The 20515-nt window shown below is 35.4% G+C and overlaps 1 protein-coding gene across 1 annotated transcript in view; it reads right to left on the bottom strand.

The window, feature by feature from the left end:
• SVIL (supervillin) overlaps positions 1-20515 on the bottom strand; it is a 73225-nt gene that overhangs the window by 23183 nt on the left and 29527 nt on the right. The window contains exons 15-23 of the mRNA XM_015810662.1: positions 18683-19241; positions 16203-16392; positions 12824-12959; positions 7712-7759; positions 7064-7141; positions 5688-5753; positions 2641-2788; positions 338-427; positions 172-258 (exon numbers count right to left, since the gene is read on the bottom strand). Of these exons, the coding sequence (XP_015666148.1) occupies positions 172-258; positions 338-427; positions 2641-2788; positions 5688-5753; positions 7064-7141; positions 7712-7759; positions 12824-12959; positions 16203-16392; positions 18683-19241 (1402 nt within the window). The remainder of the gene's footprint in view (positions 1-171; positions 259-337; positions 428-2640; positions 2789-5687; positions 5754-7063; positions 7142-7711; positions 7760-12823; positions 12960-16202; positions 16393-18682; positions 19242-20515) is intronic.

The raw sequence follows: 20515 nt of genomic DNA, 5'->3' as shown, positions 1-20515 counted from the left end.
CATTTTAAATAAATGTGAGAAGCTCTCACTCTCTCTTATCTACTTTTGCTAATTAGTCATTATTTATCATTCTTAATATAGGTCCACAGACCACTATTGGAATAATGAGTAAACTTCTTTACACAGGACAGTAAATTAAAATACAGGCTGCCTTCTCAAAATTGTACAGACCTTTGTTGTTGAGTCTTCCTAAGAAAGTTTCCAGTTTATCCAACTTCAGGTCTGATTCTAACTGCATATCTGGTCTTGCTTCAATTTCTAAAGAAAATAAGAGTAAAAACAATCAACTTTTTAAAAAGAAGAATTCAAACTGTTCTTATATATTTTAATGACTTACCTTCCAGGGGTTTTGAAATATGTGTGGTTGATTTTAGTCTGTTGCAGAAAGGGTATGTCACTGGAACGATGGCACTTGATGATGCTAAGCCTGCAGAATAATAAAATACTTAATTTCATATCAGATAATGGATGTTTCCAATATTCTGCACAATCTAGTTTTCAGGCATGCCTGGAACTTTTCAGGCAATCATAAAAGCCAGACATAAGTATATTCCTTGAAGGACATTAAGAGGTTTGATTTCTCCACAGATTATGCATTCACTAAATGAGCCAAATAAACAAAATGTTCAGATTCCATGGGTGATAGCAATATGGGTAGCTTTTTAGGGGTGAAAGAGAGGGTTTTTTGAAGATACAAATAATCAAATTCCTTGCTTTGATAATTAAAAAGATGACAAAATCTTTGCTGGAGCAATTGTGGCAAATCTCCACAATATTTAGGGTAAAGCATAAGTTATATTTTCAAGGCAGTCTTGCCAATAGTATCCAGTTGTTGTTGTTAGTTGCGAAGTCGTGTCCGACCCATCGCGACCCCATGGACAATGTTCCTCCAGGCCTTCCTGTCCTCTACCATTTTCTGGAGTCCATTTAAGCTCACTCCTACTGCTTCAGTGACTCCATCCAGCCACCTCATTCTCTGTCGTCCCCTTCTTCTATTGCCCTCAATCTTTCCCAGCATTAGGCCCTTCTCCGGTGAGTCCTTCCTTCTCATTAGGTGGCCAAAGTATTTGAGCTTCAGCTTCAGGATCTGGCCTTCTAAAGAGCACTCAGGGTTGATCTCCTCTAGGACTGACCGGTTTGATCGACTTGCAGTCCAAGGAACTCGCAAGAGTCTTCTCCAGCACCACAGTTCAAAGGCCTCCCATTCTTTGTCGCTCAGCCTTTCTTATGGTCCAGCTTTCACATCCATACATTGCAACTGGGAAAACCATGGTCTTGACTATACGCACTTTTGTTGGCAGGGTGATATCTCTGCTTTTTAGTATGGTGTCTAGATTTGCCATAGCTTTCCTCCCCAGGAGCGTCTTTTTAATTTCTTGGCTGCAGTCCCCATCTGCGGTGATCTTGGAGCCCAGGAAAATAAAATCTGTCACTACCTCCATTTCTTCCCCATCTATTTGCCAGGAACTGAGAGGGCCGGATGCCAGAAATCACTGAAATATGCTAGCAGAAGAACATGTAGCTCATTGATTACTAGTTTTTGTTAGATCTTACAATTTGCCATTTCCATGGTCTAGGATTACCAACATTTCCTTACATTATAATTTAGATGATCTAATAGTGATTGGCACAATTTAACTTCTTTTTTTTCTCAATGAGGAATCCCTGAAGAATTTTTAAGGACTTTTTAAAAATTTCATTCTAGAGTGCTTAAGATATAAATTCAGGGCCATTTGCATCTGGAGGCTCAGTTCTATTCTACCATATGCAGATTGTTAACTCACTCTGTGTGCAAATATGGCTATTGGATAGAATAGAAAGTTAGACTATACAAGTAAAATTTTCATCATTATACCTCTGGGACAAATAAGTGATTGGTGTAACAAGGTATACCAAGATTGAGACATTTCTGGCTCTCTAAGGTGTTGTTAAACTATAATTCCAGGCAGACTTGTATACAAATGATTACTGGTAAGGAATATTAATGTTCTAACTAAGCAACATCTGGAGAAACAGAGGATGCTGTTAACTAGATAAGAAGCTGGCCATGTGTTTCTATTTCTTAATTGGGCTTTCACAGACAGCTGTGCTCTTAAACCATTAGCCACACAGAAACCATGGAAATTTCTTTATTCCTAATAGAAAAGCCCATCAGTTTAGCTGCCAGAAGAAAATATAAATGCATCCTAAAAATAGTATGATATTCAGTTTAAGTGGTTTCATGAGATGTGATCAGCTTGCTCACTCAGTTATGCTGTATTTTGTTTCTTATTTCAATGGCAACCAATTATGTCAATCAAGATATAAAAACACTGCAGACTTCAGAACAGAAATAGTTTGCTGCTTCTGCTGATGGTGGCATTCTGGCCAATTGAGTTTTAAATATAACTGAAATAATATGCAGATCAAAAATGAAAAGTAATTTCTGGAAATGAAAGCAACATAAATCCTTGGCAAAATCTCTTTTGGTTGCTTCAGGTTTCTAGCTTTTTAAAAATCCAGACACAATGGATAAATTCACTGTTTTATTGTTTTTAATTGTTTTATAGTTTTAGAATTGTAAGCTCCCCAGAGTCACTTGGATGACAAAGGCAGCTATAAAAATTGAATAAATAAATAAAATTAAATGAATTTACTGACCTTTCTTTACCATTCTGCCAGCCACTGTAAACTGGGTAGAATCATTTGATGCTCCTTTGCCTTTAGCTTTCCAAGCTTCTTCTCGAACACTTATTAACTGCTTTCTTTCTTCAATTGTCATTTGATTTTCACAGCTATCCACATCCTTCTGTTTTTTCAAAGAATAAATCTGGTTATCAATCTATATAAATAAAAATGTAAATGTTCGTTTGTTCAAAATCTTAAATCTCCGAAAGTTCTTCACCGATTGCTTTGAAATTTTGCCACAACGTTGCATTTGAATACGCGCGCGTTTTTATATCCCTACTATTATATAGATGTCACACCTGTGACAGGAAAAAACATGCTTTTTTTGAAAAACAGCGCCATCTGTTGGACGTAAAAGCAACACACGCTTTTACCAGACTGAGCCACAGCAACGCGTGGCTGGGTACAGCTAGTATTTTATATATCTTTTTATAGGATTACGTGATCATATTAAGGTTTCAAATGGCTATATTGAAATTTTGAACTTCGAAGATTTCAAACTACTCAGTACTTATTTTCTGTTAAAATGCAAATTGAATAGAGCAAAAGTTCCTTTTTTGGCCTTCAAGATATAATGAATGCATCTATAAAAATTGCTGCAAACCGTATCACAGCCTTGATCTGCTTCATATATTATGATCTTCTCCAAGGTATCAGTCACCGATATTTTCCTGTCATCTGGCATTTAATCTAACTGGAAGTGCCAGATATTGAATTTGTAATGTTCTAAATAGTCTGTCCTATGTGATACTACAAAACTGTTTATTCTTTCCAAGTAAAATCAAACTCATTCCTATTTTATATGATAAGCGTAGTGTGTGATAATAAATAACCTGGTTAATTTAAATGCCAATAACCTTTGTATGTTTAGTATTTGGTTGATTACTATGTATAGTGTATCTTTATAAAGAAAAAACAGCAGTTGAGAGCTGGGAGCATGCAAATTATGCCTTTTTCTCAGCAGTCAATTTATCAAGTGGTCATATTTCCATTTTAACCAACAATCCTTCAGGCAGCATTCACTTACACTGTGACAATTGTATTACCTTTCTTTTAGCACCAATGTCACAAGAAATAAATTTCTTAAATATATAGACTGCTGATTCCACCCCCTCCCCAGTTTGTGTGTATATGGCATAAGTTGCCACTTGGTAAATGAATGAACCTATATTTCACCTATTGTACAACAATGTCAAGATTAGGGAGAAGCATATAGATTAAATAGTAAGTGTTTAACTAAGCTGATTCCTCCAAATTATTTCAGTCATCACTTTCTGTCACAACCAATTTACTTGCTACATATTTTATTAAAAATGAAGGCAGAATAAAATAAAAATAAAATAAAAAATATTTGTTATATTTAACTGTAACTCTTTTGCTAAAGTATAGGATTTTTAATAGAATGAAATCAGCTGAAGACAGTTTTCTGTTTACTAGTATGGAATCTTATACCAGTTTCAGAATCTTTGAAAGATAATTTTGCTTTCTGCTCTATTTTTTTCTTTATACTTATACTTTATACTTTATACAGGTTTAGAGCAGCTGGGAATTTTTTCTATTTGGATACAAAGACATGTTAAAAGAATTAATATTGTACATTTTTATATTAGCTATGTGCAATATTTACTAGTCCAAAAATTATTAATGTAACAAGAGATCAGCGAAATCCAGAAAAAGAAGAGGATTGCCACAGAAGTATATGCTTTTTATAAAAACAAGATAAAATATACACATAGGAGACAAATTCATATATTCTGTTATAAACAATGTAATCCCACCAGAAGGTGTTCCCACCATCAGTTGAAGTAAACCTGTTTCTATAAGAGCCTGACAAAATATTCTGTATTTGTAGCATCGTAAAGCACTCCCACAGACCCTGGATTCATTTCCACTGTACAACACAAATGAGCCATATACTATTATGCAACTAATAGTTCAAATAAGCAAAATCATACAACCTAAAACTTTCTCCCAGAAGGATGCAGGACTTCTATTGAACAAAAATCTCATTTGATCTTTAAGGGGTATACAAAGGGCTATATTTTAGAAATTGAATCACATTAGGGCAAAGAATCAAATAGGACTACAGCGGCAAACTTAATTTATTAATTTATTTATTCAATTTGATGCTGTCCAACTCCAAACAACTCTCATATGTTTGAATCCATTGGGGTGCAGTGGTTAGAATGCAGCATTGCAGGCTAACTCTGTCCATTGCCAGAAATTCGATCCTGCCTGCTTAAGGTTGACTCAGCTTTTCATCTTTCTGAGATCAGTAAAATGAGGACCCAGGTTGTTGGGGGCAATATGCTGATTCTGTAAATAGTTGAGAGTGCTGTAAAGCACTATGAAGTGGTATATAAGTCTAAGTGCTATTGCTATTTGGCATTAAAATTCAATTTAAATACTACCCATGCATTCTATAGTAAGGTTCATTAACTTGCAATCACAGGTTCTGGATAGATACATTTATCTTATCACCTGAATAAGTTATCCCTGTCTCATAATCATCAGCTTGTACAAACAATTCAGAATTAAATAAAATAGAAGGCAAATGTTGCATAAAGTTAAGATTATCCATTCTTGAGCTCAGAATATTTTACTAAATACCTCAGAGATGATCTAATTAAGATCATATTAATTTCTGACATAAACAATGCTGAAATGCTTCATAGTGGAAAACACAAAAAGAGAAATTTGGGCTGGTACTTTACGTCACAAAGGTTAAAGAAAGAATACAGAACAAAGTGAAATAAATGCCTTCCTGTATAAAGTAAGGCCTATTTCTACAGTAATTTTTAATATACACACAACCCAGAAGTGCCATTTGTATGCATTTGAGTCACTAGACTAAAAAGAATCTGATTTTGTACAAGTGAAATCCAGCCACACAAATAATGCAGCTGCATATGCTTAGAACTGTGCCCAATACAATCCTATTTGGAATCATTGCTTTTCAAAACTGTTTCATTTCACTGCTTCCTAAGCTAAAGAAACAGGCAGAAAAGGCAATATTTCACCTTCCATCTCCAAGGGTGATGTTCAAGCTCCATGGAGGTTGGCTGTCTCAAACTAGCACTATTGACCTTAAGGAAAAAGAAACCCAAGTATCAGAAATAAATACAGCACAGGATCAGAATTGAAGCAGGAAGTCTAAGATCTCCAGTCTGAATTGTTAAGGCAATACAGAGAGAAACTAGTATATTTAAGATAACTTAAATCTAGGACATCAAGCAACTGTTTGTGTTTGTGATCAAGCACCTTATATCACAATGATGCCCTCACACTGATAAATGTTATTTTCAAAGATAATGCAAAATAGAATTTTGAAACCTAGCTACTAACATGAAAACTTGGTTCAAATATCTGGATTCTTATACTAAATGTTCCTAGGTATATTCAGAAGGCTTGAATTTGTTTTAGAGAAAAAGAGGTAAACAATATCCAGAATAATAATACAATGATGATTGAAGATGTTTATTGTGGAGAATGTGATTAGGCAGACTTCTGAAGACAAAAAAAGGGAAATTAAAGTAATTCCACTGGTACTTTTGAAAGACAGTCTCTTGGACTCCTTTTTTCCTTCACTAAATTATTTTCATTCTTATACTGTAAGTTTATTAATGCGTTCCAAGAATGCTTGTTTTCTTCGTCCCTAACTTAATCAGCTTGTGGACATTGTTAATGATCATATGCACATCACTCTTGGAGCACTTTTGACTATGTAAACAGTGTTAAGCAAACAAACCATAACTTCCACTATTGCTGCCTTCTTTAACTGAGAATTAAAGATATAAGAAATTTGTATATATAAAATATGCTTTATATAGGTTTATACCATATTGCAATTCAAAATTTATTTTGAATTCCTAATCTGAAAGTAAACTCAGATTTTTTTTAACTATTGATTTTACAGAATATGGAGCCAGTTTGATATAATGGTTAAAGCACCACGCTAGAAACTGGAAATTGTGAGTTCTAGTTCCTATCAAGCCACAAAATCAGCTTGGCCAATCACTCTCAGTCCTAGGAAGAAGGCAATAGTATAACCACGTCTCAAAATTTGGTCAAGAAAAGTGTTAAGGCTGATTCAAAGACATTCCCCCATGCAAAACCACTATATATTGGAAAACAATATAAATGATCTGTTGTGTTTGTGTCAGTGGTGTTTAGGAAGAGAGCTAGAACTGAAAGTACATTAAAAAAGAGAATGAACAGAAGAAATAAGACTTACTCTACAACCTTTCCCAACAATTGATATATTGCTATACAATTCTTAGAACTTTCAGACAGAAAAACTGTTGATTGATATATGTGGAGGTAGGGAAAACTTTGTTGAATAAGTGCTCAATAAATCATTGCAAGACCTAGCCTAGAATATGCAAGATTTGCTCACCTGATTAATAGGTATGAAGGAATGAAGTTTATGGGCAGCAAGTATAGCAGGAGAATAAGTAGAAGCATAGACAGGTTCCTATGAACAGGGGGCAGAAGCATAGGAAAGAATTAGAAAGACATGTAAATGATATGTTAGACCAGGGGTCCTCGACCTTGGTAACTTTAAGACTTGTGGACTTCAACTCCCAGAATTCTGGGAGTTGAAGTCCACAAGTCTTAAAGTTGCCAAGGTCGGAGACCTCTGTGTTAGACAGTTAGAGAAAAGGAGGAGAAGAAATGAGTTTACATCAAATAACTGATGAAAGTTCTTACAGTGTTTCAGGATTTGTCTATCTAGACAATATGCTGTAATAATCAAACAAGAAAATCCATGCAAGAATGTTACACTTATTATAGCCACTCTCATTCAGCCATAGAAAGGATTAGTGATGATAGAGAGGTTTGAAGAAGGCAAGCATGGAGAATGACTTTTAATCACACCAGCAATACTTTTGCTAGTAATGTGTTTGGCTCTTGCTAAAAACAAAGAAGTGCCCATATTGTGATATACCATACCACATAGAGCTTGAATGTGAAGCTGACCATACCCAGAAAACAATAAGCCTGCGTGCCTAGCATAGCCGCTCTGCATTCATGTCAGGCTTACCCAAAGCAGCTTAGATATGGCTTTAGCATCTGAACCTCCTCCTTCTTCCTACAGGTTGAAGCAAATAGGAAACATTGCAGAGAATGAAAGAAGGGAAAAGTTGGAAAGAACTTGTGTCCTGGATAGTACGGTTCCTTGTCTAATTAAGAGGTGCAAAAAAAAAAGCCCCCTACAAATATCAATAGGCTGCCAACTGATAGCTACAGAGACAAAACAATTACTAGCCACTTTTTTTTTAGAGAGATATTCATACTTTATATATAAATAATTCTCAATCATAACTTTTTCTTCTGTTCAATTTTAGTTTTGGGTTAGGTTTTGAAAAATCAATCTTTTGCAAGAGGCCTTTGCTGAAATAAAATGTAATTAAAATCCTTTGGTTTGGTTAATCTTTCTGTGTAATGATCCCAAGCTCAGTGGTGCTCTAATGTAAATGTAAAAAAGAGTGGCCATTTCAATATTGGAAAAGTTAATCTAATAGAGACATTTTGAGGGGGGTCTTGTATGGTTGTGAAACTATGAAAAGAGGGGAAAAGAATTTAAAATACAAAGAGAATGTGAAAAAAAAACTTCTTCAGATACAATTTTATTCCTATCTGGATGTTTTAAAAATATTAAACCAATTACAACTTTATACATGTGAATTAACAATTAGTCCATCTTAATGCAGTAAAATGCCACAGTTGTGTCAACCACAATTACCAAAATAGTTGGTAATAGATATATATGGATTAATTGTGCCCATCTGCCACAATTGTGTCAACAATTGTAGCAGTTGGGCACAATTAATCCATATACATCTATTACCAACTATTTTTGATACCATGGAGATTGGTGTATACAATCGTCAATATATTTCTATCAAAATTGTGCATGCATTTATTTAAAATATTTTATTATTTCTGAATGGCATTTCCCTAAATCTCAATGATTTCCATACTAATGTGTACCGTACAACTTAATTTTAATTTAAAATTTTTGCATTTAAAAGAGTTAGGGTTACTTTACACCTATCACCTTTTGAAATTCTTCATTTTGAAATAATATTTTATTGCGAGATAGCCCAGATGGGAAGCATATCCATATGTACTAATTCTATTTTATTGTAATGTTACATTAACAGAATCTTGCAAGTCTGAAAGTACATCATTCCTCCCTTTACCCTTATAGCCCAAGAAACGAGGGCTGAGGTATTTGCCATGCCCCCATTTCTTCTATGAACTCAGCTGCCTCATATTTGATCATTCTGCTGGCTGCGGCTTTCCTTCTTCTTCCTCCCAAAGTCATTCCCACATACCATTACATAACTACTCTAAAAACAATTAAAAGTGTGGTGTTTCTTACATTCTTCCAAAATATTAACATGCCTAAGTATTTTAGGACTGTGTTTAATTTCTAGATAATTTCCAGTCTTAATCTAAAAATTACTATTCAAGTTTATTCAAGCATTTGGTGGCACCACTTTATTGCTTAAAACCATTCCAGTTTTATTCCAATGACATTTCTATTTAGTGGTGCTTCGGCTTGCTATTGTATTTTTTTCTATCAAGGTACATGCAAAACATACAAAGAAAAAGTATTCACTGCTCCAACTCTACCTAATAACATGAACTAACAGCAACCCTGAGTTCAATGAGATAAAGAAGTTACCTCCAACAGAGAAATAGAGATATGGGGCTTTATTGATGTTGCTTGTTCGCTCAGCAATTTTTATAGTTGACTAGGATATTCTCTGGGCCTGTTTCTTTGGGAGAATTGAAAGTGTTGTGCTGTACTAGTTTCCCACCAATATTTAGGCATGGTCTCAGGAAATAGAATTAGGTGACTCTAACTTTGCACCCAGCAAACAATAGCATAAGATGTTGCATGCCACTACTTATCTGTAGCATTATTTAGGTTAGATGTTGTCAGCAAGCTAACAGCGTTCATCTCTTCTTCTCCTTATAAATCAGAAGAAATGGGATGTTTTGAACTAGAATCTATACTGATGTACTGATATAGTGGATAAGGTCAATAAATTGAGATTGAATTCCAATAGAACTTGCCTGTTCTAAATGGGTTTACACTCTCAGAAAGAATAGATACACAACTGATGTGTTCCTAAGGTCGTCTCAGGGCCAGGGGACCAAATAGGTTCTAAGATCTGGATTGCCTATTGCCAGATTTGGTTTCCCAGACAGGAATAAATCTATTTATTCCCAAACAGGAATAAATCTGTTATAAACTGAGATTTAAATTATGTAAAGTGAAGAAAACATCGATCAGTTTGCGCAATGGGATACCTGGCCACTCACAAGATACATATCTACTGAAGCAACTGCAGTGGCTGCAGTTTCAGAGCAAATTTAAAATTTTGCTTTTTAGAGCCCAAGCAACTTCAAATTTGGAAATCTAAATTTACATCTATACAAGTAAATCAACTCATATAAGTTTTCAACAAATGTGTTTCTGTTTCAAATTTCCGGCTGATGCTTATGGGCATTTCTATGTAGCCCCAATTTCATTCCAGAGTTTCTGCACACTATTTTGAATCCAGCCATGGGATTATATTGGCCCATATTGGTCCAGTAATCTAATGAAAATACTCTAATCTCCATGAGCAAACAGATGCCTTCCGCCAGAAGCCAGACAATAAGACATAATTCAGCCTTGTCCTTCGAACTGCATAGATTCTTTCATAAGAACAAATCCACTCATCAAAATTCCACAACAAAAAACATTTTTTGAAAATAGCTAGCGTCCACCCTTTTTTAAAAACACTTCTGCACTTATGTAATTGCAAAGAAGCTGATTGGTGAAGCTTTAAAATCTGCTGTTGAATTCTTCTGAGCAGGAAAGATATGCAGAATGCTGTTTGCACAATGCCCACCTATGAAGAAATTATGTGCAGTTTTCTGCACATTTAAAGAAAGGGGATTTCTAGACCATTAGAACACATTTCATTCTAAGGGAAAGTCATGGGGCCAAAATAAGAAATTTGCAATGAAGATGCCTTGATATGGCAGCAACAGAAAGGAAAGAAAGCACCTGTCCTGAAGCTGGGTTGTCATTGTTGTCACCATGGAACTGCTCTCAAAGCATGCCAGGTTTGGCCCTTCACCAGGAAGCTGCTGAAAAGCTTTCTTCCACAAGTTGTGCATGGTGGCTTCCTTGCAAGACCAGGGGAAGAAGGTTTCACAAGGCCAGCAGCTGGCTTTTGAAGTGCTAAGTCCCCCATTTGTCAGCAGTTGGACCAAGAAGACAGCAGAGGTCAGTTGGGGTAGGTGATGAAGGCAGTAGGGGCTGAGCTGGAGCAGCTGGGCTTCCTGCAGTGGCTGTGACTTTGTGCTGCACTGCATATCAGAGCTTCTTGCAGACCAGAGCCATTGGACATCAAGATTCATGACTGCATTACTTAGCAAAAGAAATTTCAGTCCCAATTGCCATCATAACTGGAGAATACCTACAGTCAACCTCCTCAGCCAGCTACTTAGTCCAGACATATCAAACTCGTGATGTCATGTGACGTTGCCCGACGTTTCGGAGCTTTTTCCCCATTGCCGACAATGGGGTGGGCGCGGTTTCCTTGTGATGCATCCGGCCCGTGGGCTGGCAGTTTGACACCCCTGACTTAGTCCTTCCACCATCTTGTTTCCACTTGCTGCTTTCAACTGATCCCAAGATATTGTTTTCATTTCCCTATATGCTTGGGCTGCAACAAAGGTTGACTACTAATGACTTGCTTACACCCAAGAGTTGGGGAAGCTGATGAGGCGAGAGCTATGCCAAAAGAGCTATGGTCCACTTGCAAGCTTCAGCACTGCCCCCACCCCAAAAGGATATTTTTGCCTTGATTGGTACAGTGGCAGAAAAATAGCTCACTTAACCCTTACACATGCCAGGGAACAAGCAGCCCAAGAGCATCTTCTGAATGGCACAATTTTTTTGCACTGAGTTACTTTAACCACCCATCCTGCTGTTAAAAGAGAAAGATGTAAGCATAACTTTCTAAGAAATCATGTTATGGTAAATGTCCTATTTGGGTTAATCAGGAAAGATATTTGCAGGTCCTGATTTTTGGCTACCATAACATGATTGTCCTCTCACAATGAACAACAGCAACAACAACATTACAGCTCATATGCTGACATGTGTCACAGTGTCTCCTATGTCTTCAAAATTCCCTGTTCGGATACACAGCACTATTTCATACAGTATTAGAGCCAGGCAGGGTATACTGAATTACTGACTAACTGCTATTCACCACTGAGGTCCAAAACATTCTATCCATAAACTACTCACAGTGCAGGAGTTTCAGAGGGTTGGTGCCAAAATACAAGTTTTGAATTACAGAATAAAGCAGGGCTGGTCTATAGGATGCAGAAATATGGGGTGGGAGGGGAAAAAAAAAAAGCCAACGGACAGAGTCAGTGGGTTATCCCAAACTAGGATGTTAGTTGCAGAAGCAGCTGAGAAGTGAATGCAAGAATACAACAAGGTAGGTAGGTTGGTGGCTATGCCATGATAGGATGTTGGCAGCGGATGAGTGGATAGGAACACACTGGCAAGATTGGAAGTGGGCAGACCAGTGGGATATACCATGCTGGGAACTGATGAGAACCTACATAAAACCAAATCCAGGATGTGATACAGAAATATATTCTCAGAGTGTTTTGAACCTTGGAGAGAGCTAAAATCCTAATATATGAACAGTTTTAGATTATATCTTACCTTCTTATAAAACCAGAGAAATAATGTATTGCTTCAGCAATACTTCAAGAAATATAAAAAAATACTAAACTTTAAAAGTATAGGATTTATAGTAGTTTAAAAGTACATGATTTATTGTAGCATATGTTTATATAGATGGTTTCTGACAGACTATCACATAAAATATTGTATAAAGATTACTGTTTTTGGCAAACCAATGAGGTTACACAATGGAAACCATAAAACACTTAAATTTATGGTACAGCCAATCTAAATACTATGAGTGATTAATAATTCTATAGTATATGGAACTTTTTGTCTTTTCAGAACTTCTTTCCCACTATGGAAACTTCTGAATTTCCCACTATGGAAACTTCTTTAATTTTAAAGAGGAATGCTATTTCTAAATATAGGGAATTGTACCTTTTTTGTAAATAGTTGTTGCTCCCTCTCCTGTAGCTGAAGGCTACGTTCGGTGCCTGATGCTCGTCCATACTCCGTTTTTTTATTCAATCTGTTTCTCCAGTCTTCCTCACCTCTTTTCTTTAGGAGTGCCAGCCTAAAGAAAAGAAAAATATATGGACTTGGTTAGATCTATTAATGTAAATTTGTAACCTAATGTATTCCACTGAGAATTCTATCAATAATGGAGACAAAGCAGATTCTGACTTTTTGACATAACCATACTTTATATTTTAGTCTATACTGTACTGAAAAAAAGATTTAGTGACTAATCCATGATACAGTCATTAAATAAAAGTAATTTGACATAGATACAATGAATCCTGGATCATTTAAATGTCACATACAAATAAAAATCCAATAATAAGTGATCTTAAATTCTTCTTTTGAAAAATATATGAAGAGTTGCGTTTATTCTTTTAAATACTAAAATGGCATTCTTTTTCATCTTAGAATTATTTTGGGCAGAAGCTAATGAAGCCCAGACTGACAATTAAAACTGAGAAAGAAAGGACGAGATTGCTGCTGTTGGGTTGGGTATTAACAAGAGCACAGCATGGAGATTTGCTATTCCCTGCTCAGACATCACACGGAGTTCAAAAAGGACAATGACAACTTAAAGCAAATTCAGACAAGCGCTACCAAGCAGTGAGGTCTGAAAATAAGCCCTTTGAGGAATAGTTACTCTCTTGTTACTAAGTCCTAGTTTTAGTAACTTACTCCATTTCAGCAAAAAGAATAATGTGCTGCATGAACCTTGGTGCAGCTGTGGCTGGTGGTGAAGTGGGAGCATCAGACCCCAAACTTAGGATGTTTGTTTACTGCCCATTCTTCGTTTAGAACTGGCATCTCAATCTTGCTCACATCCCATCCCCAATTCCAAATTGTTTGTATAGGTGGGGACATATGGCGCAGTGTCTCATATAACCAAAAGTGTTTTTAAAGAAATGCAATGCTTGTTAGAATTTTCAAAATAAGACGGAGAAATGGACCACTGAATTTCATCAGCAGAGGACACTGTCCAGTCTCCACTTGAGTTTCCCCCCCACTTTTCTCAAATGAAAGCCTACTTCTTTTTTTTTAAAAAAAAATATCTCCTTACTCCTTTTTCCTCATCAAACTAAGCCTGAGGACAGATGAATAAATTCAATCATATTTTTCTGTTATAAATGGAATATTACCCTTCTCTTGTTTCATGTTGCCTATCTGTTCTTCCCGTTTTCCCTTACAGAAAAGAAAACCTTAAGTGACTGACATTATACAAAAAGGAATGTTAAAAGACAAAATAAACATTATAAAATATTATCTGCCGTTACAAAAATTACAGTATGATTATAAGCAAACCGAGCTTGGTCCTTAAGGAAATGACATATTCAGATTACAGATGATGCAAAAGTAATGAGCAACTTATCAATAAACAAGAGGATAAAAAAATATAATCTACAATGTAGACAAAAATATACACAGCTGTACCATCTATTCCAGCAGCCAATTAGCAAATCATTTGAACTTAATCTGATACCTCTATCACATGGCAAGTAAATCTACATGTGCACTTGTGTTTTGGTACAAATATGGGCGCATACTGTGGTTTTCATTCCTATACTAAGTGTTAAGTTATGTGGAACTGAACATTCTATCGTGTTCAAAGATATAAGCCAGGAGAAATAATGCCCACTTCTTGTCCAAGAGATGTTGGTTTTCCTCTCTTTGAGGGATAAAATGTGCTTATTCAACAGTTCAAGAGAAGTCAGGCTGCAATAGACTGACATGAAAATTAATATTCTCTGTCACCTTGCCAGGCCATTGTTTTCACAATCCCTCCTCCAGAAGTAATGAGCAAGACTTTCCTCCATGGAAAATTTTATTGAATACATGAAAATACTGGTCTTTTAGGGACATTTTTGAGATGACCACACAATATTTCCTCACCATGAAATGTATGAATGTGACAAACTTTGCATTGAGTTCAACACTTCTATTGCTAAGTGAAACAGTTTTTAAGTGAGTTTTTACGACCTTTCATGTCACAGTTGTTAAATGAATCATTGCAGTTTATATGTTAGTAACACAGTTGTTAAGTGAATCTGGCTCCATTGACTTTGCTTGTCAGAAGGTCGCAAAAGGTGATCACATGACCCCGAGACACTGCAACCATCACAAATATTAACTAGTTACTAACCATCTGAATTTTAATCATATGACCATGGGGATGTTGCAATGGTTGTAAGTGTGAACAATCGTCATGTCACTTTTTCCTCGAATGGTCACTAAACAAATGATTGTAAGTTGAGAACTACCTGTAGTCCCTGTTCTTCATGCAGCCTGCAAATGTTACTTCCTTGCTTAAAAGTAAAAAGAAAATATATGCCATGAATTATGCCAAGCCAAATTTCTTACTGTATGAAAATCAAGAACTTGACATATTTCTGAATGTTACTAAAGTGATCAAACTACAGTTTTTACATTGTAATCCTGCCATGGAAAAAAAGATGTTGTGGCCAATAGCTATATTAGGAATTGTATATAATGTAGGCTTAAAAGGAAACTATGCCAAGATAACTTAAATTTTGCACAGATGCTGAATAGTGTATTGTAATATGTGCATTTGTTCAACTGCTATATTTCATTCTGTTTCACCATATGGATAGCGCAAAGCGTAACATTTTTTTTCAGTTTGATACTGACAACATACTTTCATGCCACAAAAAAAGCTTTTTGTTTAAAAAAGAAGAGTGGGAGACTCACAAAATGCTAAACAGCTATATTTTGGCAACAGGATAAGTATAATAAGCAATTGCTTGGTTTGCTCTTTTTAAAGTTAATCATCTATTCAGCTGTCTGATTAAAAACACATTTCAGACTTTTCTCATGTTTGTAAAGATGCCTTACTTAAAAAAGTAACTACCCGGCAGAATTGAGTATAATGTTGTTCTATTTTTAGCAGTCAAAAAGGTGGTTTAAAATATGCAGTGGTACCTTGGTACTCAACTGCTTTAAAACTCATAAAATTTGGTACTTGACGCATTTTGATGTGAAAATTTTGTCCTAGTGCTTGTCATTTTTTTGGTTCTCAACGTGCAAGCTAGAACTTGTAGGTGTCAGCTGCCTCGTGACTTGCTACCTTTTCAAAGGATCACGGGTTAAAGTCACATGGTTTGTTTGGTACTCGACGTTTTTAATACTTGTCACGCCTCCTGGAACCAATTAACGGCGAGTACCAAGGCACCACTATATATAGATGAAGATTGTCCACAAGGAATGTTCTTCTGTATCATTACTGAACTAGACTCCTCCTACAAATAAGAGGACAATCATACACTCAGAAGAGTCTATTTACCTTTCTTTAATGGACATAGTTTTGCTGGATGCATCAAGGGTGTCCTCTGTTATTTCAGCTTTACTGTCACTAAAGCCTTCTTTTCCTAACAGCTCAAAGGTTTCCTGTTGCCTACAGGATAGCATTGCTGCTGATTGAGAAGCACTTTCTGTTGCAGCTGCTCTAAACTCTGAAGATGGTTCACCAATCTCTGAAGGGGAGAAATTCATCATTAGTGCTTCATTGCAAGAACCTCCTGCATGTTTTGCATCAATTAAATCGAAAAATGACTTCTACTTTTTACTCATAACTAAAAACTAATGCTTGTCCTCATAGTTAATAGATTACTGCAGCTTTTAAAATATGTTCCAAGATTTCAAGATTGACTCCTGGTGATTACATAGAGCTCTATATGTCTGGATGGAGGTTTTTCAACTTTCCAGACAGATTTTCAATCTTGGTGTGCCTTGGAAAAGATGCAGCTGCTTTGAATGTGTCGTACAGGTATGATTTTCACATTTCCGCATGCTCCAAGTCACAAATGCTAGCCTAAAAACTAGATACTGTGAGTTCTAGTCCCTTCAGAGGCATTAAACCTGACTGGGTAACTTTGGGCCACCCTCTCTGCCCAACTTACCTTAAGGGTTGTTGTGGCGAAAATAGAAAGAGGAACGAGTATTGAGATTTAAAAAAATAATAAAGTTGAGGTAATCTAAAACAATAAAAATCATAATCTAAAAATAATCTCTAAAAAACAATAACTTTGTTTTCAAATGCCTGAAGTGCTAAGCAATGGTAATATAACGCTTCTACTTTTTTAAAACAAATGTAATTTTAAATGTCCAATTCACTATGGGTTAATGATTCTGATAACCTTTTATGTTATTCAAGCACTAATTTTCGTTGTTTTTGTTAATATTTGTAGCAACCTTCCAATCTGTCTGGATTAGTAATAACAAATATTTCTCGGCAGGTGGCAGCACTTAATTGATTTGGGGTGATTTTAGCCCTGGTTAGATTTTGGATGATAGATTACTGGACAATCCAAAGAACATGGATTATCTGTGTTCCTTGCTTAGTACTTCTGCTCATTATAGTGCAGAAGATAAACTTAATTAGAATTCGGATCTGTAAGACTGCCAATTCAAAGTCACTAAATCGTATTACCTCTGGTTTAAATATATAAAATATGTCTCTATATTAAGATAATTTATGAAAAGTTGGATTCTCCATAAGGTGATTGCAAAATATCTAGTAGGTTTTCCCTGATGAACAAAATTCCCCCCTATATCACATAAAAAAGGAGCTGTGAAAAAATTTCTTTGTTCCTTGTAAAATTAAAAGCACCATGGCTGAAAGCTGACTTTTCAACTTTTCTCAACTCTTCAGAAAGAAATACTATCTAATTTGTTTTAAAAATTTGTTCCATAACACTCTAAGTGATAAGGTTGGGATTGTTTTATTGCCAGGGAATGAAATAATTGCAGCGTGAAAGGTTTTTATATCTTAAACAAACAGTGTAATGATTGTTTTAAAAAAGGTAAACATTTAGAACTAAATATCAACCAATTCTTATAGAAAGAAATATGTTTTAATATCTTGTACAAATATTTAAATACTTGGTTCACATATTATGCCAAGTCATGATTTACTTAACCTTGCTTTTATTAAATCTTAAGGGCTTGATCTGCACAATGGATTAAATAATAAACCATGGTTTACAAATAATGTATTCACTGAATAAAGCCACTATTTTATACAGAAAGGATTTTCAATTGGTTTTTGAAATCAGAAAACAATAAATGTATTTCAGCAAATTTGTATTAGGAAAAAAAACAAGATGAATAAAGAACAATAGACATCTTTAAGGTAATTTATCTTTACTTTACACCCTGTGATAAAATGGGTGGCCAATAAATTTGATAGATAGATAGATAGATAGATAGATAGATAGATAGATAGATAGATAGATAGATAGATAGATAGATAGATAGATAGATAGATAATTAGTTAGATAAAAACATAACTTGATTTTGTCCCTTTCTCTGGGGAGAACAAGACAGGCTATAAAACTATGGAAGATTGATATAAAAATATCACCACTGACTTTATTAAAGAGGGGAAAAAAATCTAACTGTTACATTTGATAATAAAATAGATTTCCTGAGAATAAGTACTAATAGGTTATAATCACATACTGAATCTAGGACAGCAATATTTAATTGATTAATCAGGCAACTAACTCAAAAATGAGTTCCAGTTAATCAGGCAGCTTTTAAAAATGCAGATTTTATGTGTAAGAACTTGTAACGTGAAGGAAGGTTATTTTTAGATTGTAGCTTACAAGGCATGTTGCTTTAATCCCTTTTCCATAATTTCATTTTCACTCACACATATACAAATACACACACACCTTCACCGGGAGCTTGATGCTGATTAAAATTCATATAATGAGGAGATTAAGATTTATTTAGACAAAGAACTGGAAGTGAACCATTTACCTTTTCGCAGTGTTGAGTCCATGACAATTCCTTCCCACTCCATCATCTCCTCAAAGGACTGCCCTTTGACTCCTTGTTTCTCTGGCAGGATGTCAGTGACCTTTTCTTCAGTACGCTCACAAAGAGAGTGTAGGCTAAGCAATTCCATGCTGTTTTTTCTTGGAAATGCATATTTTATCTTTTTGTTGTAGTCCACTGTTTTATCAGGAACAGGATGTGGGGGCTCTTCCTCAATGGAGCTATGCTTTCTTACACCATTCATTTCCCATTTTGCAAATTCTTTGGGCTCTGCTTCTTCATGGTCTCTCAACTGCTGATTGTTCTCTCTTATTTCTAATGAAGGCTGCCACAATTCTGTTTTCAGGGTGTTTTTTAATGACAAATCCATGCTTTCCATTGAAGAGTGGTATTTGAAATCAGATTTACCGACCATCGGATCTTCTGCTGCCTTCAGATGGAGATCTTTACTAAATAATGGTGACAAGGCAGATACCATGTTTGATACAGATGTTATGGTAGTTGGAGACAGAGGAGTGATCTTCTCACTGTCACTTTGTACCTATGGAACGAGATAGAGACTTAAAACTGGTTGTCTACAAGAAAAACTGTGTAATAACCAGCAATTATGCTAGCTATTCATTATTGTAACCTTTCAGATGCTGAGTTGGCAACATGACCGTACAGAAACATAAGAGACTAGTGAAAATGAGAAAGAAGAGAACAATTGTGTTTTCTGCTCCTCTTCTGCCATAATTTTTAAAATGCTGCTTCTGGAAACAATTGAAATTCAAAATTTCTTTTCATCAACTGAGAAGTATATATTTACAAACTACTTTTCTTTAATACCTTAACAAACCTACAATCATATAGGCTGGCTGATGAATGTCATCAAAACAGAAGTAGAAAACCTAGGTCCTTCCCTGATGTTGGATTAGAACGTCTATTGCCCCAATCTCTGATTATGACTAACTGTCTAGCATTCATCTCGAAGGCCACAAATTCTCCAGCTGAGGATTAGGAAGGCAAACTGGCCCTCAGATTCAAATCCTCATTCAGCAGAAAACTTGCTGGGTGACTTTCAGCTGAAGTTTCCAACTAAGTTCATATATATCACAAGTCATCATTTGCTTAACTCTTTTCAGCTGAATTAATAAAGAACTGAATAGCATGGTAATATACAAACAAATCACATTTTGGTTTAGCGCAATGTATGAACTCATTCTCTTCATACAATCTAGCTTATAAAAGTTGCAGGAAACAAGTATGGGGGAAAAGAATTGGGGGTGATCCTTGTATGCAAGTTGGAGAAATTGTAAGATAAAAATATAATAGTTTAATTTTAAAAAAAACCTTTATACTGTATTTGTAAGTATTTATGTATATGATCAGCAAGCATTAGCCTTTACATTTTAATTCTACAATTCAGCTACAGGTATGGTTTATCATTAGTGCTACCACTTTTAGATAAAATTTATAGAATGTACAGGTTTTTTAAAATATTGTTTGCTGCAGAACATGATTATATCCATATTAGCCCAATACACCTATGCAATCATAGGTCAATTGTACTCGAAAAACACCCCTCAATGTTAAAAGAAGATATTTTCCATTTGTATCTTTTTTCAACCCTGAAAGTTAGTTTAGCAATATTGGTCACATACAGACATACCATTCTAAGAGTTTGGAATAAATATAAAACAATTTTTTCTACAGAGATCCCTCTTTGGGTATCTCCTTCCTGCCTCCCCCCTCCCCTCCCGGAAGCCTTTTTCAGAAAAGAAATGGTGGCAAAGCTGGACTGGTGGACTTATGGTAAAATACGTAATATCCTTT

This window comes from Protobothrops mucrosquamatus, unplaced genomic scaffold (genome assembly GCF_001527695.2).
Source record: "Protobothrops mucrosquamatus isolate PMUCROS unplaced genomic scaffold, P.Mucros_1.0 scaffold13, whole genome shotgun sequence".
NCBI lineage: Eukaryota > Metazoa > Chordata > Lepidosauria > Squamata > Viperidae > Protobothrops > Protobothrops mucrosquamatus.
The sequence above is the reverse complement of the archived record's forward strand: the minus strand, read 5'-3'. Positions and strand labels throughout refer to the sequence as shown.